Genomic DNA, 22,191 nt, shown 5'->3' on the forward strand with positions numbered 1-22,191 from the left:
CCACAATACTGATTCCAATACGGCACTTTGTCAATTAATGCCATCAAAAGGGTCCCATACAGAGCTTTTTTTTTTTTTTTTTTTAAATACTTTTTTGTACTGTAAGCATTTTGCTTTTAAAAAGTGTTTTTTTTTTTTTCTAAGGAAAGCAAAGTACTCAAACAGCCATTGTCAAAATACTTCCCGAATCCCCCTCTAAAGTATAAATAAATCACCCAAGCCACACATTCATGGTTGGATGTGAAATGAGTTACCATCCTACAAATTGTCAAACAAAACCCAAATACTTGTAACTTCTAGGTAATAACATGATTAATATAGCATAAAATGTATGGTTTGGCTCATAATAGAAACTAACATATTGCACTCACATGTTCTCACTTTACTTTTCAATAAATTTGGTTGTCTACAAACCATTTTACGTAGGATGTTCTGTGATGAAATGCACATTAAAATGTACCATGCATTTAACCAAACATTGTCACATTGGAAGGTATTCGTTATATTTGTGCACAGACCCAACGAGGCCTGAAATATCATGAAGAATCCAAACAATATCCTTCATAATTGTTTACAGTATGCATGAACTGTTCACAAATGGCACGGTACAGTGTACGTCACTTCCAACTTTTGATTTTGCTAGAAATGGCTGCCTTGGCAACGAGTGTTGCCTGACAACGCCTGTGGTATTGTTTCTCCGGTTCATTTAAAAAGCTGTGTAGCTCAGTGCATGCTGCAATGTGTTCATTATAAACATGTGGCAAGTTTGACTTGAACAGGTCAGAAAAGTGATGTTTAACTTTAAAGAAAGTCCTCTCTTTATTGTACCTCGAATACCACAAAAACAAACACAATCACACACAGATCAGTAAATCACGCTAAGCTAACAAGCTGTCAGGTTAAAGCACGCTGCTGTTTGGACATGCTAAAGTAAATAATTAGTCACAAACGTGAATTCATGAATCATCGTGTCCACCAGTTCATTAATAGTGATATTTTAAAAAAAAAAAAAGGGCTAACACCAACTGTTATATATGGACGTGAAATGCCTTCAGGGAAACTTTTAGTAGGATTCCTCAGAGATGACGCATCATTCTTTTGCACAACAGGTACAGAATGGGAGCTCTGGTTTTGCGCCAAGTTAAAAGCTCAACGTTTAATCACTTGAACTCATACAGAAAGACAATATTCTTCATCAAATAAAGCTGAGCCTCTGGTGAAAATTAACAACATCTGAGAAATCTGAATAAACCATTGCACCAAAAGCTTTTATAGACACATTTATTCTTGGGTCAGTGGAATATTGCATATGTAGATGATTCATCAGTCATACAGATATAAACAGAAAGTTTGCTTATTTGAATTAACGGTTACTGCTGTGTGAGCAGACATTTAACAATTAGTTGGGAAAGAAATAATAGATGTGCACCTACACTGAATTTAATCAATTGAAGCTGTTTGGAATCAGTTTATCGCTGTATAAGCAGAAATCTATCACCAAAGCAAGTGGAAGTAATACAGTAATAAACACAGAAACGTTGCCACACAGTAAAAGCTCTAGAAATGCTGTTGGTGCACTTCAATCTTCTGTGAAAAGTCTTTTTAAAGATGGAAACACATTCGGCGAGTTTCCTCATGAACTTTGTAGGGCCCTGTTTAAGCCAATGGCAGGGCCGAAAAGCTGATCCGCCTGTTTTTGTGCTTGTAGCAGTAGCGCCTGTTCATCATTGCTGGTTTCTGATTTCTGCAGAATTTCTCCCAGTTTCTGAGCAAGGTGCTCAGAGTCACTGTCCGGTAATATTTCTCTCATCCGAGCCTGAGGAAAATGTGAATATAAATGTTGATTAAACAGAAACCAATATTTGTTGTTCCATGAATGAGATTATCTGTGTCAGTTCTGTGAATGTGCATCTTCTCTTTGTCTGTTATGTAAGAACACAATCTTTTTTTTGGGGGCGACCGTGTGTTGCAAACTCATTGCACCACAGATAACCAAACAGACTTTCCTGTTACATGATGGAGGAAGTGCTGTCAGATCATATAATATCTTATTCACACAAAAAAAGGCGACGGCACAAACATCTCAAAAAATGAAAACATGGATTGTGAAACAGCTACAAAACCAAGCAGATGTTTGATAGTGTCAAAATGATTTGAACTCGTACTCACTTTCAATGTTGATTCTTCCATCTGTGCACGGGGAGGAGGAAGGTTGAGAACGGTTCGTCCAGTTAATTCTAAAAGCTGAACCAAGGAAAAACAGGCTAAAGTGGAACTTTAAATTATAATTTCTTTCTAAATATTAGAGATTAAAAAAATTAACTAATTTGATGCGTCTCTTTTACAGTCACTTCACTTCTGACATGTGATAGTATGGCCAATGGTGGTCAGAGACAGCACCACTCTTGTATCATTCAAGAAACTGTTTTAAATCTAGGGTAGGCGATTTTCTCCAGATATACTGTACTTTAAGTTTTTGGTTTCTCCTGCTCGTTCACGATCCCCCGCATGCGTGAGCTCACACTGAAAGTGCGTCACCGCTGTCAAAGTTAAAACAGAGTTAAAGTTTATTGTTTACTTACTGCTGAATGAGACAACGTTTCTACACAATGAGCTGAGCTCCTCTTCTGCAGCTGCTGTGTGAAAATCACATCCCCTACCTTTAAAGAATTGTTTTTCATGACCAAAGTTGCGATCACTAAATATGCATAATCTTATAATGTATTCTTTAAGCACTAGTATAAGCAAGTGTGTGTGGGTATCTTGTTATAGTGAACAGGCTTTTGCCTCGTTCGCACCGGATGTGTCACAAAATGTGACCAGATTACATACAAAGTCAATGGATAGATGCGTCCCAGAGGCGAAATCTTTCCTGTGTGGTGGTGCGGTCTGATCCGCGCGTCAAGAGCGTTGGCCGTGCGAGCGCACACTCGGTTTTTTGTCATATTCGCTTGAATTGAAAATATTGAACTACTGCGACTGTTTCGCATGACGAAAGCCAATCAGAGTCTTTGTTGATGATGACGTCATGCCGTCAACACGAATACCGGTCTGTTCACCCATTCAACCATGGAGTAGAAGCTGTGTGTGACCACCTGGAGCTGTACGACACGGCCTTTATAAACGGGACCAAACCAAGAAGGATTTGGCATGGAGGAGAATCAGCGAGGAGGTGGTAGTAGCAGGTAGATGTTTTGTCTTTGAAAGTTAGCACTGAGCTAAGATAGCATTAGCCGCTAATCACACCTGCTTTTTTCACTGGTGGTTTAAGTTTATGAGAGGAGAAAAAGGAGCACAGCTCCTCACTTCAGCAGGCAGTGAAAATCACCGATGTGTCACTGGTGGGCGGGGCTTCGCTTCAAACGCACATATGAAGCGAATGGGGACATTTTTTGATCCTGCGAAACCTACAAAACATTTCGTGCGGAAACGAGCATTTAGCTAATTTCGGTTTATTTACAACTTCAGCTGTACATGAATACACACGGTCTCACTCAAATAAACAAATAACATAACAACCAAATTAACTCGCCTCCAATCATTACCGCCACGGCCAAATGAATTGGTCAAACTTTATTAGCAAGCACCTCTTGATCAGCAAGTGCTAAAACTAATTTTTGTTTATATGAGAAAAATCTTCCTCTTTTTTTCTTTTTTAAATGCTGAATGATTGTGTGATGGTTTTGCACCTGTTTAGCTTTCTCCTCCTCTTCCTCCACCTGGTCTCTCAATACGCTGCATTGGTGTTGTAAAGTCTCATTCTGCTGCTCCAACTTCTCTAGAGCTTTGACCACATTTTTTAAGTCCTCCTAGAAACACAAAACTGTAACATTAATAAAATATTTCCCATATAGTTAAAAACCTTGATATCACACTGTAAATATATTTTACAATGTAGGCTAATTCACATCTTCAGTGATTATTCTACATTTTTGAATGACATTTGAATTTTTTTTCTTTAAAATATGATCCACAGATGACACAAAAAGTGGCATATCTACATTTCTCATATGTAATGATTTTTTTTACTTTTTGTTTACCAACTTGTGTTTTCAGTGACTCTGAGAAGACATGATCGTATTTTACCCAACAAAACCACAGCATTTCTCACCTCTAAAGAGTTCAGAGACTTCCTTCCCTCTTTTGACTTCTTAGTTTCCTCCTGGTATTGGTGAGATGAATACTCCAAATTACTCCGTTTCTGTGGAGGAACTCTGATGTTTGCAAGACATTCAGCCAAAAATCTGCAGAAATGAAAGGAAACTCAGTTAAACCAAGAACAAATTAATTTTTTTATTTTAGTACAGTGGTTCTCAAACTTTACATTTGTCGCGTACCCCTTCAGACGTTTAACCTGAAGCCGTGTACCCCCTACTCCAGCACACTTAAAAAGCATAATAATGTGGGGGTCCCCTGAAGTGTCTAATAATTGATTATAATAAAAAAAAAAAATACTGATCAAAAAAGTATTTTTTAATGTTTTAATTATTACAATTTTTTTAAATTATCTTAAACAACTGTATTCTATACTTTCACATCCTCAAATATAAATCTAGTTAAATTAAAATGCAGTTAAAAATATCTGAGCTGGCATAACTTATCACTTTGTGCACTAATCTAACTACAAAAAAAAAATAAAAAATTTCTGGAAAATAGGGTCACGATCCAAAAAAGTTCAGAACCACTGATGTAATGTCACATACAATGTAGCTCTACAAAGAAATTTGTCTATATAACAATAATAAAAAAAGAAGAAGAATCTGTAACTAGGGGGACATCGGCTAATGTGTAATTTGTGCTAACGCATAGAGGCTCCTGACTGCTGGTAGATTTATATTCTAGTTTCCAAATTTTATTTTTCATTCACGTACCCCCTAAAACAATTTGCGTACCCCACATTGGGAACCAGGGTTTTAGTTTAAAGAAAAGTAGATTTAAACCAATTACAGAGACTTCTGTGTTTATTTAATTTAAACATCCTCACACAGAAGGCTCGAAGTCGTCACATTGTAATATTTTCTTAATATTATATTTAATATTTGTAATGCAAATGTATCTGATGGCGCAGGATTAAATTAAATTATAGGTGCTTGGCAAAATCAAACTTGTTGCTGCTCTGCTCTGTAACTACAGCTGTGAAATTAGTTTTAACAGACATTTGAAATAGTGATAGTAGTTGTATTTCATTCAGAATATCAGATGTTTAATGCTCACCCTTTTTTTATTTTAATCAGATGTTCCTGGCTCAAACTCTTCGGCATCCTTTTCAAAGTAATAGTCGTTCTGTAAAAAAAAAAAAAAAATATATATATATATATATATATATATATATATACACACATTTGTTTGTGGGATAGTACAGTACTGTTATACAATAATAACACAAATAACATTTCAAAAACCACTTAACAAAAGCTTCACGATTAGGTGGTTTACAACAAATTAAACAATTTGAAAAGATTTTTTTTTCTTTCTAATTCTGTAGTAGTAAACATTTCCATCTAATTCTAGATTGGAGCTTCAAAAACACGACACTCAAATAGGTTTTTACTTGCATCTCTATATACAACATATATCTCTAATCTCTAGATCTAATCTGTCATAAACATTGATTGTCATCAGGTAATTCACGTGTTTGCATCAAAGCAAACTGTTGTAAAATACATTTTTGATTGTGCAGCGACAGTCAAAACATTCACTTGAATTAAACTTGGTTTCAACTTTCACCTCACAAATGAACATATTAAGAAAGTGTTTATTCGTATGGTAGCCGTACGATCAACCCCCGGTGCTATTGGTACGTTTACCAGAGTACAAGTACGTAGCGTCTGAGGGCTAGGTTTAGGTTTAGGTTATAACCCTATATCGCAACAATTTTTGAGGTTAGGTTTAGTCTTAGTCACGTAACCTAAACTGGAAAAAAGAGGGGTGCTGCGTACGAATAGAATGTTGGTATACTGATATGCCAACCGTACAAATAGCCACTGCCTATTATTATTATTATCAAAGTGTCTATTGATATGAAAACATATCAATAGCCTCCGGACTATGGGTATGGTTTACCAGGATGGCCTAGTGGTCTAAGGCGCCGCACTCAAGGATCCTTCCTTCCGCTAACGTGGGTTCCAATTCCACTTTTGTTATATATATATCTTTTCATTTTAACATATTTAACACAGCAAATTTCACCTTTAAAAATACATATACAAAAAAGAATTAAAAATTTAGGGTATTTCCACGATTAGGGTTAGAAATAAGGAGAGGGCTAAAATAAAAGGGTTAGCGGGGTAGCTAAAATGTGCACCTATCACATGACCTAAACTGCCCAATGAGGGGCGCTCCGTCTATTAGTACGTTTCCATACGAATAGGCGGGGACCTTTTTTACTTTTTTAAAATTATTATTAAGGTCTTACCTGAGAGTAAAACCAGGACTCATGGGTATTATTTGTATGCTTTGCACTTTTCAGACTAAAAACACCAAGTGTGTGTTTAAATCTGTGGAAAGCTAACTTGGGGTTGAGAGTTTAACACTCACAGAATTGCTAAATCCAGAATGTTCTCCAGAGCAGTGATGGAGGGCCTGCTCATGGGCCTCCAGTTGTCCTGACCTTTCACCTTCTTGGGGGGCGGAGATGAGCCACCTTTAGCTGTAAACACACACTCACACACTTATATTTAAGTTTATTTATGATGGATTAATCTGCAGTGAGAGGAAAACACTGATGTATCTGTCGTGACCTTTTCTCTTTTGGGCTGGTTTTAACTTTGCATTGGCCTGGTCCTCTTTAGGCTTCATGTTCTGAAATAAATAAATGAAAGACAGCCTAATATCAAACCGATTCCATAGCTAAGAAGACTAGAAAACGTAAATTTTACCCGTTTAACAGCAGGTTTCTTTCCGGCTTTCTTCGGGCTCCGGGTAGAGCCTTGACGTGGCTTCATTTCCGCGTTAAATGCAGTGAAAACAGTAACTGGAGCCTTTTAAAACCCACACGAAGCAGCTACAGGAAAATACACTCTGTTCTTACGAACCTAGTTCATCTACCACGATTCAAAATTAACTATAAACTCCTACACGTCACTATTTAAAAACAAACATGTCCGCTGTCGCCGCTTCTTCTTCGCGCTGTTGTTTTGAACCTGTGAGCACAGTGCGCATGCGTGTATTTCCATATTTTTCCCAGTTTGTTGCCTTTCAGGCAACTATCTTTTGAGCACACTCGCGCATTTACGCTGTAATAATTTACATTATATAATATTCGCTTGTCAATATTATAAGGAAAGCAATTTCAACTTATTTATTTCAAAAGTAAATACAAGATTTAGCGTTTAAGACACTCTAGGCCAAATTTAATTTTCATTACTAAAGAGCAGTTTTTATCGATTTAATTGGCTTAAGTTACATAATTACATTTTCTGTAATGTTTAGCTAATGTCAGTCTTTAAATTTATTTGTAAGTTTATAAATATGTTATTCTATACTGGTGTCTTCAAGTACTTTTAGTGATTTCCTTTTTAGATAATTGTAGGAAAAGCTCAATATTGTTCATGTGGTGATGAATTAATAATCCAAAAAAATTCTGAGCTTTTAGGAGATTTATGAGCCAATTTAAACACCTCAGTCAAGCAGACTGCAAACTTAACAGTTGCAAACATTCTTCACGTGCTTTTCTCCTGAGAGAAAACACAAAATCGTCAAGTGAAGTAAATTGGACAATATATATATATATAGTTTGTAAAAAAATAAATAAAATAAATGTCATTGCATTTAAAAATCCAAAAGGCCAGATAGAGTAGAGGCATCCCCATTGCATTAGATTCAGGAAAGTATCATTTTTAAGTACATTTTCAGCAAATCCATCCATTAGTAAACATTACAACATTTCCTGCTCCTCTCTGTCGATGTACAAACTAATGAAAAAGTTTTAACTTCATGGGACTTTTGACAAAAGTATCCAAATAAGCTTTAATTCAGAATCACCTAACCTGACCCCACAGAGAATCTGAGGGGTGTTCACAAAAAAAGTGGAAACACCAAATATTACACAACAAAATAAAAAAAACACTTCATTACACACAAGGTTTGCCTTTGCCATATTAACTAGTCTTTCTATTTTGTATTTTTTTCTATTTGACACACTAAAAACATGAAATTTCAAGCCACTACTAAACACTGAAATGTAGTTTATTGTTTGTTTTATTTTTTTACACAAATAAAAGAATGACCCCAAGATGGAAAAGTTCCCATTTTTGGTTGTATATTATTTTGTCATCGTCAGAAAAGAAATAACGTGTTACAGTTTTGATTTTTCAGACTTTCTGGGTTCCTCACACACGATCTGGAAAGAAGAATTTTCCAGTAAAGCGTCCGTGGTTGTGCAGGTCTTTAGGGCTGAGCACCCGCCTGATACCCAGCATGTTGCCCCGCGCGATGTGACGAAACGTCCATGGATTCTGGTTGTTCTGCTCCCTCTCACTTTGCTCCTTGTGCATTTTTTCCAGGCTTTCTCTGCTTACAACCTGAAACAAATAAGTACAATCATTAAATATCCCGGCAAATGTATGTGCACAAAAAAACTATCTAAAGGATACTGACTTTACGACAAAAACGTTTTTAATTTTTATTTTATTTTGGTCAAAGGGACCAAATTATGTGTAGTAATCTGTAGTTTGTTCACCTGACTTTATAGTAAAGATTAAATCTGACAAGTTATAAATCTCACCTTGGCAGGAAAGGGCAACTTTTTTGCCACTTCAGTCAATATATGTTCAACTTCTCCCAGTTCCACCTTTCCTCCCATCTCCAAAACTATCCGCCCGCACTTCACGGGTATCACGTACTGGTCGATGGCTCCTTTGCCTCCACCCATGCGCTGACCCAGACCTTTACGTGTGATGGGCTTATAGGGGGCATTGATGCCCCACCGGGCGAAGGTGGTCTCTGAATCCATCTTGCGGTTGATAGTTAGACGAATCATTTCTAGATGACCCCATCGAAGGTAGCCGCCTCCCAGCGCCTGAGCATCAAATAGAGGAAAGAATGGCCTGTAAATGTACGCAGCTTTAACAACCATTCTATTTAAAATGAAATATAAAATAATTTAAAGCTGTCGTAGTATTTCCTTGTAAAACTGTAATCTATTTATTGATGCTATCATGTCAAAGCACTCACCACAATACCGTACTGTCCTGAAATGAATGATGTTCCTCCCTTTGAAGGGCCCTGAATGTCTCGGAGCTTCTTCGGCTGCTTTTTAACCTTTTTCACATTTGGAACCTTGTTCAGAAACTTTAGCTTGACTTTCTCAGGCAGCAAAACATCTGTGGATAGAAAAACAAGCAGGAAGATATAATGAGGCCAACATTCCCATCAAAACAATAAGCAGGCATTTCAAATGTTACAGTCATTGATTCTGTTTCATTTTAGATCACAATGACTTTATTATTATGAGCAAATACTAATACATGTACTATGTTTGCCTATAAACTATTAGCCCAGTGGTTCCCAACATTTTTTGGGTCGTGACCACATTTTGATATCATACATGTCTGGCGACACCAGGGACTTTTTTCTTTCTTTCTAGAATTAGTTTTTGCTCATGTTTATTAAAGTGTGTTACAAATACAGAGTAGCCAGAATTAGTGATATTTTTATCCTGCATTTAATTCGAACTAGATTAAAATTTAGAATACGGTTGTTTGAAATTTATGGTGTGTGATGTGTTAATTAGAAAAAGAATAAAAATTAAAAATATTTAAAAATGTAATTTTAATCAGTAAAAGTTTAGTTTTTCTACCAATTCCGAGACATTCCAGGCGACTCCACATCGAGTCATGACCCCAAGATTAAAAAACACTGTATTAGCCAATAACATTTTTTAATAGCAAATGTGAAAACTGTTTATTTTTTTTTTTATCATTTTTGTAATACATATTAAAAAAATATGGCTTAATCACACAATTGTGCTAAAAAACAAACTAATTCCATTAAACATATTTGCATGTACAAATTATTTGTCCCATTGTTAATATCAGTATATGAAATTTAAGAATTTCATATATAATGGATGATATAATTTCAACCACTTTCAGCAAAATGCCATATCATTCTAATGTGGAATTACTAAGCAAAACAATACTCCATTAAGTCATTCTTATCCTGCATTATTCTCTTTGCAAAAAAAAAAAACGGTAGTATTTTGGGTCTAAATACATTTCACCTATAGTTTGATATCAGCTCATATGATGTTACCATAAACTCATCAAAGAAAATTCACAAATTAGAATATCCACGTAGATTAAGAGGGATTACCGCTGTAATCTGGAGGGATAGTGTAGGTCTTCAGGCCAGCAGTGAGGACTTTCAAATGACTGTGCAAAACAACTGCAGAGGGAAAAAAAATGTTGATATGACTCATTAAATTGGTACATTCTGTATATCTTCTTAAAATAAGGAGGCTTTTGTGCATGTGAATTAGAATGTATGTGTCCATGAGCACTATTCACTACATGCATATGAAAGACAAACTGCATAATGAGTAGATTTCCATAATCAGTTGGTTAAAGATGTAATGTAATGTTAGCATTGAAGCTACCTTGTTGGTGACCGTAGACTCTACAGATCCCGGACAGTCCGTCCACAGCCGCCTTGAAGACTGATATCATGACGTCAGCGTGTAAATAAAGCTAATAAATTAACTAATTTATCTTTCCTTTAGTGCAAACATTTGAAGTTATGTCTATTTCTCTGTGAACCTCGCTAACACAAGGTCGCTGCCATGACGCTAACGCGCAATTTCCTGTATTATTTACAAAAATAAGAGATGCTTCCTGTACGATGTTTCAAAGTAAAAGCATGAAATTATTCAAATATTAGCTACTGTGGGAATGATTATATTCCTATACTATTCAAGCACTTTACCTCCTTGCATTGTGCTGTGGTATCTGGATCCACTATTTTATTACAGAGAAAGAGAAAAAACAACCTTAAAATATACTTCCATGTTTATTAAAACAGAAGACTACAATAAATAACAACTGCCTTTTTCCATGGGAAACAAAGTGGCACTTTGAAAACAAAATACATTTGTATGAATGATCTTCTAAAACATATTTACTCATGAATGTAAAGCAAAAAATGACAAAAATTTCAGCAATTATATGAAAAAAAAAAAAACTTACTTTTGTAAGAAACTACTAGAAAAAAAGCTGGATGGACTGATGTGTGTGTCCTCCTGTAGACAAGGTTTTTGATCATTTCACTGGTTATTGTTTATTCAAAATAATCAAGGTCGGTGGATTGTTAATCCTAGAGCCTGACAAACCTTGGCTATATTATAAAAATGTCTTAACACGTGACCTGTTTCACAGAAAAGGGAACCAGTCAATGACAAACTGTCCATTCTAAATCCCATGGTATAGGAGATCATATTTGGGAATATTTTGAGGGTCTATGGGGCTCTGCACGATCATCTTCCCCCTCATGGCTCCTCTGTAGATCACCTCGATCAGATCCATGAAATCCTGCTTCGTCTTGAAGCTGCCGACAAACTTTGTGTGATCAGGTGACCTGGAGGAGAAATGATGAAACGTGAGCCACGTGAAGGTAAAGCTGCACGTCAGTGGAGAACTGTTGTGTTTGTGTGAATTTACGCACATTCAAGCCCAAATGTCGGCCACATCGATTCAAAACCTGGACAGGTTCATCTAAGAACCTAAACCAGTGGTGTCAGGGGCCAAATATGAAGCAATTTGATCTCAAGTGGGCCACAGATTTTATGCGTAATTTCAACATTATTGTTCCCTAGTTTGCCCTTGAACGTATACATGAAATACTAAATATGTAAGAAACCAACAATATGCAAGCAATAAGTGATAGGTATCAGTCCCAAAAGCGTCTTCACTATAAATGTCCTAGATTTTGTGACCGATTTCTATTTAATTATGGGAAATATTATGTAATAATTTGAGGAAACTTTAAGGATTTTGTAAGATTTTTTTATTTTTTCTTCATTTTTTTTAAAGTTTAACATTAAAAGTGACTGCAATCATGTAATATAAGCAGCGGGAAAACTATGAGCCAATGAAAATATTGTTGCATTTCGTTCATACAATAATTTATGTGTTTTTTTTTTGTTTTTTGTTTGTTTTTAGAAGCTGGTGGGAAGAAGAAATGACAACATGAACATTACTATTTTATTACAAATTGTATACAGTGCATAGAAATGTATTTAGCTTACATGGAACAAAAAAGAGCTTTCTGCTCCTGAAACAGCAGAAGTATTTGAAACAAAACATAAACCGATGTTTTTCGAACACTGTCAGTGTGATATAATTAGTGTTCTGGACCAAAAATAACTCAAAGTAACAAAGTAGTGTAACTCAATTACATTTTAAAAAGAAAGTGTCTGAACGTAGCAAAAGCCCCCGCGACCATAGGTACATTTCCGGAGCTTTTCTACATAGGCGCAAATAATTTTTTTTCATTTTAACATATTTAAATTCAAATTCCACCTTTAAAAATACTTATCCGACAAAAATAAACATTTTAGGGTTAGAATTAGGGCTAGGTTTAGGGATAGAGTTACAGTTAGGGCTAAAATAAAAGGGTTAGCGGAGTAGCTACAAAATAAATATGAGCTAAAATACAAATGACGGAACTTTAAGTGACGTAGTGCACCTATCACGTGAGCTAAACTGGCCAATGAGGGGCGCTGCGTATCTATAGAGTGGAAGTCTACAGATATGTTTAACGTACTAGTAGCCACGGCCTTTTAAAAAACAGTAATATTGTTATGCAAATATGACATTTTTATCCCAGTAACTAGTAATATAACTACATTACAAGTTTAGAGTAACTTACCCGACACTGTTTATTTATTATTATTCACACTCACCCATAGTCCACCTTCATGTGCTGCCCGTTGAAGAAGAAAACCGTGGATGGAATGTAGCTGATGTCAAAGTAACGAGTGTAAATTGGTGCTTTTTCCACATCGATGATATAAATGGAGGCCATGTTACTCAGATCGTGAGCCGTTTTTGATAGCTTCAGAAAAAGAAAAGAAAACAAATAGAGTGAGAAAGTGTCTTTACTGTTATCTGGAGGTAAACGGTCTCCCTTACGATCTCATCCAGCTGGAGACAAACGGAGTCTTCATCTCTGCCAAACCTCAGCACTAAGACTTTCTCTGCCACGCCTTTAATCGCTTCATCTATGTCTTTTTTACACGTTAATTTGGGCAAAAACAAACTCATTTTAGTCCAACTAGTTGCCGTCTCTCGTGTTTTCCGGTCAATGACTGACTGGTGTTTCGGTGCGATTGGTTTATTAGTGAAATTTATTTCAACTTCCGGCTGCATCAGAGGTTCTGCGCAGTAGAGGCAGATTAACACGTGACTGGAAAAATTACATATTAAAATGTACAAATTAGATTAAACCAGAACATATATGGTTTTAAAACACATAAACGAATACATAAAAGACACAAAATAATAAATGATAATTATCTATCACAGCTCGATTGTTATTTTAGAGTAAAAATGTTTAGTATGTAATAGGTTGAGTGTGCATTAATTTAAAAATGTGTATTAATTTGAAAATGTGTTTGTTTGTTTGTTTTGCTTTTTTATTTATTTTTTTCGCGTTTGTACCTGCAATATAATTGGGAAGTTAGTCACCAGTTACAATGGACACCAGTTGAACCAAAACACCAGGAAAAACTACCCCGGAAGTACTACTTTTAAAAAGGTCCGACAGAAAACCCCGTTAATAATTTTGAACTGCGATTAACAATTTAAAGTCTTTATCTGAAATTTCAATAAAATTTTAAAAACTGTAATTAAGAGATTATATACAAAAAAACAGACCCATATAAAGCTTCCATGTGGCCGTTTTAGCGTGTTTTTCTCCTGACTATGACATATTATGCTGTTACACCGCAGAACAACGTGACCTTCCTGTCTGTGATCACTGCGTGTGTCCATGTGAATACAAGTTGGAGAAGTATCGGTGATTCGGTGATATTTATCCATCGAGATGTTTGCTGAACCGTTTTTCTGAGCTGGGAAAACAAAGCTGGTGACGTTTCTTGATTAACTCATACTCATCCCACTGCAGCTTCGATTGTTGAAGAAGTGTAATGGCGATGCTGAGGCTATTTGCTGCTCGATGTTGCTCTACAATCTGGAGTCATGGCCATTCTTTGGCGTCCCATGTTGCCAAGAAAAGAACAATAAGAGCGATCTCTGTCAGCAGTGCTTCTTTTAATCCACAAAGGCACTTCAGTACTGGAAGAGCTGTGTGGGAAGATGCTCTCCAAACGTCCAAACCAGAGGAACCAGAGCCTTTAGATCTAGATGGATGGAAATCTGTGATGAGATCCCAAGCTGCACCGAAGGAGAAACAAGTAACAAATGAATTGGTTGATAGTGACGGTGAAGATTTAGATGATCCAGAAGGAGAACCTAAGGACTGCTCCTTGGAGGCCATGCGGGATTTGGTGGTAATGTGGCGTCTGGCTGGGAAGCTCGTTCCCCAGGAGATGACGGATGAAGAGCTTGAGGGGTTCGCTAAAGTTACCACCAAGTCTGCCAGGAAGAAGTACTTGAAGTACCTCGCTCTCAAGGAGCGTTACAAACTGATCCGTAAGAAGAAGCAGCTGGAAAAGGCAGCTGTAAAAGAAACTATGATAAAAGAGAGGAGTGATGAAGAGGATGGTCAGAGGGACAATACATTGAAAAACACTCTCTTCCTCACTTTTTGGTCACGATCCCTGGACAAATTTTTGGCCTGGCGGAGCGCCAGTGCTATGATGTATGGTCAACCGCTGGTGTTTGACATGAGGTACGACTCCCACATGTCCAGGCGAGAGTTGGAGAACGCTGTGTCCCAGCTGATGGAGGTGGAGGGATGGAACCGGCGTGCGGCAGAGCCGTACCACCTTCACTTCTGCAACCTGCAGCACAATGGGCCTTACATGCAGGAGCTGCTCAAACGATACGGCGAGGAGACCTGGAATCGTCTTTTCATCACCACGACGCACCGTCAGCATGTGGAGGTTTTCCCCAGAGAGCAGCTGGTTTACCTCACCGCTGACTCACCAAATGTTCTCCGCAAGTACGACCACAACAAGGTGTACATCATCGGTGCGATGGTGGACCGATCCATTCAGTCGGGCGTGTCATTGGCTCAAGCTAAGCGTCTGAAGCTGAACACGGCTCGGTTACCGCTCGACGAGTATCTCTACTGGGATATCGGAGCAAAAAATCTGACTCTGGACCAAATGATCCGCATCATGCTGACAATAAAGAACACCGGAAAATGGGAGGAGGCGTTAAAATTTGTGCCCAAGAGGAAGCATGATGGTTTCCACCAAGAGCGGACACATTACAACAGCAACAACAGAGGAACACCAAGTCCTGAATGGAGAAACCAGGGAAAGACTGTGCAAAATGTTTACAGAAAGAACTCTGGGTTCATTGCGAGAGAAAAGAAGACTGGTTACGTTAGAGGAGAAAATGCTTCCCCTGGAACCAAAATACGGACTTTATTAAAGAGCACTTTGGAAGCAAGAAAAAGTGCAGGAAGTAAAGAATGGTGGAAAGACGAGTGACTCCAAAAACCCTGTAACTGAGAAATGAGCATGTATACGCAAAGAAAAATGTTAAATCCATTAAAATGGTTGTAAAAACTTGTGTTAAAGCCAATAAATGTTTTACACAGAACTGCAGGTTGTAAAACAAGACTGTTTTATTAGAAAACATATTTTGTAACAAGTCTTATGGTGAGCATTCACCAGCACGTCATGAGACAAATATTGATCGAGATGCAATCATAATTAATAAACAAAAATCAGTAACGCATACAAGACTTGGTACATGCTGAGGAAAAGTAACTGTCTGTTTGATTTTAAATAAACATTGTATGAAGGAAAAATAAACATCCCAACCTAGTACAATCAGGGTCTCGTTAGAAGTACACAAATAATCTGTATTTATTTACCTAACTCATCATCAACCCCTTAAATACTGTCCACATTAAAGCATTTTAAATGTGTAATAAAACAATGGAGGCACTTTGGAGCTATCGGTAATGCAGAACGTCTTGTCAAGTGTCAGCTTCAAACTGTGCCTTAAAAATGGCTAATGCTAATATATTTATCGTTAGCAGCTCATAAAAATAGACTATTTTTGAATAGAAATCTCTCACTGGTGTCTGTTTACCATTGCACATGCCTCACCCTGATTCACTGCATGAAAGGAAAAAAACAGCACTTTAATGGTTCAAGCCAAGTGAAAACAGCATTTTTAATCCATACCATCAAAATCCAACTATAGTAATACCTTCATTCTTTTATTCAAGCTTTTTCAATTCAGACTGAGAAAACTTGCAACATCAAACTTGTACACTAAAATGTATCGGAATAAATAAATATTCTGCCTCAGTGACATGAACAGTCAAACTGTTACCAAAGCAGGTTTTTGCTGCCTTGCTCATTTACGCAGTGAGTGAGTGTCTGATCCTACAGAACCAGGATGTCTCCGGTGCAGCGCACGCAGCAGTTGAAGGTGATGTTTTCATAGCGAGTGTAGGGGTGAAACCTGCCGATGCTCTTTTTACTGCTGAGGAAGTTTGAGGCCTCAGAGTCGCTGATCGGAAGCTCTGATTGGTTCTCTGGGCAGGAAATTGGGTGTATGCTTTTCAACACCTACAATAGAACAGAGATGACACATTTTAAACATCCTAAAAACAACTAAAACATGGGTCATATTTCCACATGTATTGAGCTCCAATACCTTCTCAGCCATCTTCTCTGCTGGTGTGCTGCAGGGCTGCTCATTGGCTGTGCTGCTACTCTTCACATTACTGATGCTGCTGCTGTTTTTACCCAATAGGTGGGAGTTAATGGCTTCTGCCAGCTTGTGATTGGCTACAGCCAGCTCTCCTGTGCTGAGAGGCTGTGCACTGGGATAATACGTCTGCTCACGCCCCCACTGCAGAGACACCAGGAGCTGCTCCAGAGACCTGGAGCCATTGAGGAATCATCAGAAAAAACTTCCTCATTATCAACAACCTTAACAGCATTACCAGGTTAAATTCCTTGTACTATTTATAATTATTAAACTGTACTTGGTGAATAAAAACCTTTCTGTTTCTGATGTGCTGATGTACAAACTGATGGAGGACTTCAACATTTGTCCTTGTAGTTAGATGTGATTAGAAGTAGGGCTGGGCGATATGGACCAAAACTCATCTCTCAATTTTTCCCAAAATGACAATATACGATATAAATCTCGATATTTTTTATTTCAAACAAAGTTGTGCCAGAAGACAATTTTGTGGCACATTTTGCATTGGCCCATTTATTAACAAACAGCTGCACAATTGTGCCACTGAAGGCTTTTTCTCCTCTAAGGGACAGCACGTATGAGTGACTGAATGGGTTAGGACACACTCAGTAATCCATCTAACTGTGTTTTTCATGCTGTTCTGAGAAGTAGCAAATGCAGCGACTCCTAAAACAAGTGTTTTAGTATAAAATAAGCTATATTGATATAGGTCGATATTGTCATTTTTCTATATCGCCAAAATAGATGTACCTTGAATATTGACATATTGCCCAGCTCTTTATCAGAAGCTAAAGAAGAAAAAGAATCGCTTAAACCTTGTTCTTTTCTTTTTTACATACATCTGTTACAGCTTCATTCTCTGTTGTATATATGATCAACCTAAAGATCATCGTTCTGATTCATAAGAACATCTAAACCTGGCATTGTGTTTGTTTACTCGGTCTGTCCTCAGGTCAATTGCACATTTTTAACAACCTTTTGCCATCACAAAACATCCAGTTACTGAAACTAAAACTATGTCTCTATTTATAGTCTGGGTCTATAAGCAGTTACAATACCTGTGAGTCCACATCATATCTCTGGAGAAGTCTTCTCTCTCTGCCAAAAGGTCCTGAATGGCTCCCTGAGCCTCTCTGGCTTGTCTCTGTAAAGCTGCTCTGGCGTTTGTTAGCTCCTCCGCCATCACCCTAAACACACAAAATTAAATACTAATGTGCTTGTTCAGTGTCGTACAGGAGAACCTACAGTAGTCGTCTATTATGGAATCCTATTTAATCAATGTTTTCCACATTTATTTTTTAAATTTCCATTTTTTTTAGAAATATTTTATCATTTCTTTGAAAAAAATATTGATTTTCAACTTCTGTGAGGGAAAAAAAAAATAAAAAAACAAATGTAGGTCAAAATAAAAATGTAAAGTTGTACTGACATGGATTATTCCGACTGCTCCTTTTTAATTATGTATATGTCATATAAAGACATATGAGAGCAGCATTAATGTTACCCAATTTCCCCTTGGGGATCAATGGTTTACTGAATCTGAGCAGGTTTATTGATTAAGTTCAGATCAACTTCATTTAAATGATCCTAATTTAAATGATCTTGATGACAGTTCTTGTGTAGCACTGATGTGATGTTGTTCAAACTCTCTGAGCAGGTGAAGCTGACAAAGGCTGGTCAAGTTTTCACTGAGCACCCCAACGCTTCATAAGAAAAGGGCGGAGCTTCACAGACACATTGAAGTAAAGTGGGAACTGGTCAGATCCGTATTTTGGAGTGAATGAGTTGCATAGGGCTGCACAATTAGTCGAATTTTAATCGTGATCACGATTTTGGTTGCCATGATTAAATTAACCTGATTGTCTGCAATAATTACATTTAAAATACGGGGTTTGCACTGTAATAGTGAATTTATTTAGTTAGCCTTTGGTACATTTTAAATTCTTGGGTTAATTTTTAAGCTTCATTTTGCACTGTAAACTGTACACCTATAGATTTTTTTAAAGCAGTGCAATAAAAACAGATTTTTCCCTAATATGATAAATAATTGTGATTATAATCGTGATTGCAATATTGATCAAAATAATTGTGATTATCATTTTGGCCATAATCGTGCAGCTCTAGTGGACACTTTGACATGTTGTTTAGCTCTGGACTGGGGTGGGGGGGGACCAAATGAACAGTCCTCGGAAACATTTCCCCATATGAACATCCTTTGCGTCACGATGACGACATTTCATTCACATTATGTCACTTTCAACGTTTAACATTGGATTCCTTTTTCATTGGTTGACTCTGTGATTCAGTCTGAGATCCAGTTAATGTGGAAATTATAGGACCCTGGGGGTGTCCCGATCCTGTATCGATATTGGTCCCATATCAGCCTGAAAACAAATATCGGATTCAAGTTTCAGACTTATTTTAAAAAAATTTTCCAATTAATTTTTTATTTATTGTATTGAATAATAGAATACTGTAGATATTATGTTGAAGGTTAAAATGTATGTAACCAATTGGTTAATAATAAATGGGTCAGTTTTTATCATACCTACTGCTGCTGACTATTGCTCTCTGTTTGAGTAACATCACTTGATCAAGACTTATTATTTTTTAATAAAGAAAAAAAACGTAATAAAAGTATGTATGATTCATGTTGATATCGGATCAATATCGGCCGATATTCAAGGCTGCAATATTGGTATCATATCGGAAATGAAAAAGATGAATTGGGACATCCCTATCCCCAACAATGCTTTACATTTAATCTTACAGTGTTCCTTGTGACTATTTATACTAGCAGAATGTGGAATAAAATGGCAGCGCTATAAAGTAAACATTACATATTTAATCCCACCTGCTGGCCAGGAACTTGCTCCTCCAAACATCACACTGGATACTCATTCTCTCCAGCTGCTCTGCAGTGTGTGCCAGGCAGCGACCTAAAGCCTCATTCTCCAAAATCAGCTGGTTCTTCTCTCGTGCCATTCGCTCAAACTGGTACTGAAGATCATCACCCACAGATGCCACCAGCAGCTTCTTCAGCTCCCTGTTAACCTGACAAGCAAGAAGACATCTGATTACAAAAAAGAAATGTTGCTAACATCCAAATGCTCTCTTGTGTGTCACTCATGCTATGATCTTACCTCTGTTTGTACTCTGAGCTGATTAGAAAGGCCTTCTTTGTCCTGCAGCAGCCTGCGCTCTGAGTTCTGCAGCTTTTCTAGCTGCCCCCTCCAGTCCTCAGGCTGAGGTGAGGGCTGAGAGTTCTGCTCCTCAACGTGTTGACCAGCCTCAGCCGGCCCAGTGCGGCTGCTCCTGCTAATGGCAGCTCGTGGAATAATGATCCTCACAGCCTCCACTTCGGTGCAGGCATCACGATTCACCTTGCCCAGGTGGAGCACCCCGTGAGGCACTGGTGTAGCAGCAGGAGAAGCATGGGAATATTTTGGGCCTCGCTTTGGGCTTGCTATTTTAAGGAGGGGAACCTCTGATGAACCTAATGGTACTGTGTCTGTGTTAATCTCCTGGGCAGGAGGAGGTTTTTCTGTCTCCATTCCATCACCAGGTCCCCGCACAGGCACATGGGCCGAAGCTAGAGAGAAAACACAAGACCTTGTTTCAATTCCTCACCAAGCACATGTGAACTGGGCTTCATTCTGCCTGAAGCGTTCACCGATCCGCATTATTTACAGAGAGCAGAAATATTTTTAACATCACCTGTTTTTAATATTTGTTAAATGTTTTGAACGATATTTACAACATTTTTTTGTTGTCGTTCTACCTCACCTTTGTTAATTTCAATAAATGTTCCTTTTTAAAAAATTGAGACTTGTACCATTGTTAGTTTGCAAATTCAAGTTTAATATATATATATATATATATATATATTTTTTTTTTCTTACCCCGCCACAATTTTTTTGGACTCCGATGTGAGCCACCCCCCTCATTGTTTACATTTCTTTACCCTTTGTGTGCTACAGGCATGTTTAATGTTTTATTCACACTGTGCTGAGATGCTCAGGGAAGAGTTTATTATTTTTTTAATTGTAATGTTATACGTTATGAAATATGTAGTTTTCTGATTTCTTAATCAGAAAATTTAAGCTACTGTGAAGTTGCTGTTTCACTTTTGCTTAAACCTGGGTTAAAGCTTGAAATTGTTGAACGACAGAACCTCAATTACTTTTTAATTTGGGATTGTTCTATACATTTTAACTCTTGAGGACATTCACAGCAATAAAGTAGCACTTTTGACAATATATCTGATGTCTGCAGTCATTTTTAAGTGCATTAAAAAAAAAAAAATCCAAATCCAAGTTGTTTTTTTTTTTTTTCTTAAGGGAAAATCGCCCAGCCCTAGTATTTTGTTAGCAAAATTTGGTTGTAGTTGCTGTTTTAAGTTACCATCGATTAAAATATATATATATATATATATATATATATATAAACCTTGAAAACACAAACGGGTAGACATGTCTATTAACAATGAACAAAAGCGTTCTTACCTCTAACAGCAGCAGTCATTGTTAGTGTATGAATTCTTTAGCTTTGGTAAAACTTTGATGACTCCAAGCCCTGCCGAGAAACAATAGAAGAGTGTTTTGTTGAGAAAATATTTACAGGGGTGTTAATAACAACAGACCACCGACTAAGGGTTAGAGTTAAGAAATGAGTAAAGATAACAGCTTGAAGGAGCTGGAAAGCTAGCATGCTAAGTAACGTTAGCTGCAACGTTGAGTTCAGCAAACACAGACAGTAAAAGCTACACAAATGTCAAAATTAGCATTATGGCAGTATTTAAGGAAAACTGAAGCATTTCTAGTTAATAATCATCACTTACAGACCGTACTCACTCTTGTTTCTACAATTGTTGATAGAATCCACACGATCTAGCAAGGATTGGTTGAGCTCAACACGACATAGCCAATCCGGTGAGCGGGAACAATGATGGACAGTAAAATGGACCAATCAAAAGTAGATTAGGGTGGGTCATGGCGCTGTTTTTATAGGGAAAGTACATTTTCTCACCGGACATGGTTGGTTTCTCTTATGCTGGAAGAAAAATCATGTTGATGTGAAAAGAACCTTTAAAAAATAAATCCACTGTATGTAAAGTACTGTATTGTTATTGTACTAAATGAACAAAGTTCGCCTTGGATTAACCAAAAATTTAAAAAAAAAAAAAGGCGAGAAAACAAAACAAAACAAAAATCGCAATGCGACCAGATAATTTAAATAATAAAATACTACTCTATTATTGAATTCTTAGTTGAGGGGGAAAAAAAATACCCTACCCTGATAAAGTAAATACTAAAGCTAAAGCCACAGCGTTCTGATA

General features: G+C 37.2%; 5 protein-coding genes across 9 annotated transcripts; 1 reads left to right on the forward strand and 4 right to left on the reverse strand.

The window, feature by feature from the left end:
• Positions 1-800: 800 nt before the first annotated feature.
• cenpq (centromere protein Q) lies at positions 801-7,158 on the reverse strand. Of its 4 annotated transcripts, none has more exons than XM_028476420.1 (8): positions 6,879-7,158; positions 6,741-6,801; positions 6,538-6,649; positions 5,215-5,283; positions 4,112-4,244; positions 3,690-3,809; positions 2,170-2,190; positions 801-1,816 (listed from the first exon to the last, which is right to left on the reverse strand). In XM_028476420.1, exons 1-8 carry the CDS (start codon positions 6,942-6,944, stop codon positions 1,634-1,636), a joined length of 765 nt encoding a protein of 254 aa, XP_028332221.1. In that variant the 5' UTR covers positions 6,945-7,158; the 3' UTR covers positions 801-1,633. The 4 variants fall into 4 exon arrangements, with proteins under 4 accessions (XP_028332221.1, XP_028332212.1, XP_028332230.1 ...); XM_028476411.1 differs by having other exon boundaries at positions 2,170-2,244; positions 6,879-7,157; XM_028476429.1 differs by lacking the exon at positions 2,170-2,190.
• Positions 7,159-7,949: 791 nt separating this feature from the next.
• On the reverse strand, positions 7,950-10,802 carry mrpl16 (mitochondrial ribosomal protein L16). Its single transcript, XM_028476451.1, has 5 exons — positions 10,598-10,802; positions 10,315-10,386; positions 9,175-9,323; positions 8,726-9,019; positions 7,950-8,522 (listed from the first exon to the last, which is right to left on the reverse strand). Exons 1-5 carry the CDS (start codon positions 10,665-10,667, stop codon positions 8,331-8,333), a joined length of 777 nt encoding a protein of 258 aa, XP_028332252.1. The 5' UTR covers positions 10,668-10,802; the 3' UTR covers positions 7,950-8,330.
• Positions 10,803-10,994: 192 nt separating this feature from the next.
• Positions 10,995-13,336, reverse strand: txnl4b (thioredoxin-like 4B). Its single transcript, XM_028476483.1, has 3 exons — positions 13,128-13,336; positions 12,899-13,050; positions 10,995-11,571 (listed from the first exon to the last, which is right to left on the reverse strand). The coding sequence occupies exons 1-3, from the start codon at positions 13,257-13,259 to the stop codon at positions 11,406-11,408; spliced, it is 450 nt and encodes a 149-aa protein (XP_028332284.1). The 5' UTR covers positions 13,260-13,336; the 3' UTR covers positions 10,995-11,405.
• A 611-nt stretch (positions 13,337-13,947) lies between these two features.
• Positions 13,948-15,743, forward strand: trmt10c (tRNA methyltransferase 10C, mitochondrial RNase P subunit). The gene has a single exon (XM_028476343.1). The coding sequence runs from the start codon at positions 14,144-14,146 to the stop codon at positions 15,614-15,616; it is 1,473 nt and encodes a 490-aa protein (XP_028332144.1). The 5' UTR covers positions 13,948-14,143; the 3' UTR covers positions 15,617-15,743.
• On the reverse strand, positions 15,730-22,015 carry blzf1 (basic leucine zipper nuclear factor 1). Of its 2 annotated transcripts, none has more exons than XM_028476376.1 (7): positions 21,707-22,015; positions 21,359-21,428; positions 19,997-20,445; positions 19,708-19,907; positions 17,912-18,040; positions 16,800-17,028; positions 15,730-16,711 (listed from the first exon to the last, which is right to left on the reverse strand). In XM_028476376.1, exons 2-7 carry the CDS (start codon positions 21,375-21,377, stop codon positions 16,526-16,528), a joined length of 1,212 nt encoding a protein of 403 aa, XP_028332177.1. In that variant the 5' UTR covers positions 21,378-21,428; positions 21,707-22,015; the 3' UTR covers positions 15,730-16,525. The 2 variants fall into 2 exon arrangements, with proteins under 2 accessions (XP_028332177.1, XP_028332186.1); XM_028476385.1 differs by having other exon boundaries at positions 21,694-21,722.
• Between the last annotated feature and the right edge of the window lie 176 nt (positions 22,016-22,191).

Source organism: Gouania willdenowi, chromosome 3 (assembly GCF_900634775.1).
Source record: "Gouania willdenowi chromosome 3, fGouWil2.1, whole genome shotgun sequence".
NCBI lineage: Eukaryota > Metazoa > Chordata > Actinopteri > Blenniiformes > Gobiesocidae > Gouania > Gouania willdenowi.

Coding starts and splice junctions, on each gene's coding strand:
- mrpl16 (XM_028476451.1), bottom strand. CDS start 10,667: ATGATATCAGTCTTCAAGGCGGCTGTGGACGGACTGTCCGGGATCTGT. Junction 9,324..10,314: donor TATCCCTCCAGATTACAGCG/GTAATCCCTCTT, acceptor TTCTATCCACAG/ATGTTTTGCTGCCTGAGAAA. Junction 9,020..9,174: donor CAGGACAGTACGGTATTGTG/GTGAGTGCTTTG, acceptor TTTGATGCTCAG/GCGCTGGGAGGCGGCTACCT.
- blzf1 (XM_028476376.1), bottom strand. Junction 19,908..19,996: donor AGCTCAGAGTACAAACAGAG/GTAAGATCATAG, acceptor CTTGCTTGTCAG/GTTAACAGGGAGCTGAAGAA. Junction 16,712..16,799: donor CAGAGAAGATGGCTGAGAAG/GTATTGGAGCTC, acceptor GTTCTATTGTAG/GTGTTGAAAAGCATACACCC.
- trmt10c (XM_028476343.1), top strand. CDS start 14,144: ATGGCGATGCTGAGGCTATTTGCTGCTCGATGTTGCTCTACAATCTGG.
- cenpq (XM_028476411.1), bottom strand. CDS start 6,944: ATGAAGCCACGTCAAGGCTCTACCCGGAGCCCGAAGAAAGCCGGAAAG. Junction 4,245..5,214: donor CTGATTAAAATAAAAAAAGG/GTGAGCATTAAA, acceptor TCATTTCTGCAG/ATTTTTGGCTGAATGTCTTG. Junction 1,817..2,169: donor TGGAAGAATCAACATTGAAA/GTGAGTACGAGT, acceptor CATTTTCCTCAG/GCTCGGATGAGAGAAATATT.
- txnl4b (XM_028476483.1), bottom strand. CDS start 13,259: ATGAGTTTGTTTTTGCCCAAATTAACGTGTAAAAAAGACATAGATGAA. Junction 13,051..13,127: donor GTCTCCAGCTGGATGAGATC/GTAAGGGAGACC, acceptor CTTTTTCTGAAG/CTATCAAAAACGGCTCACGA. Junction 11,572..12,898: donor CACATGAAGGTGGACTATGG/GTGAGTGTGAAT, acceptor TTTCTCCTCCAG/GTCACCTGATCACACAAAGT.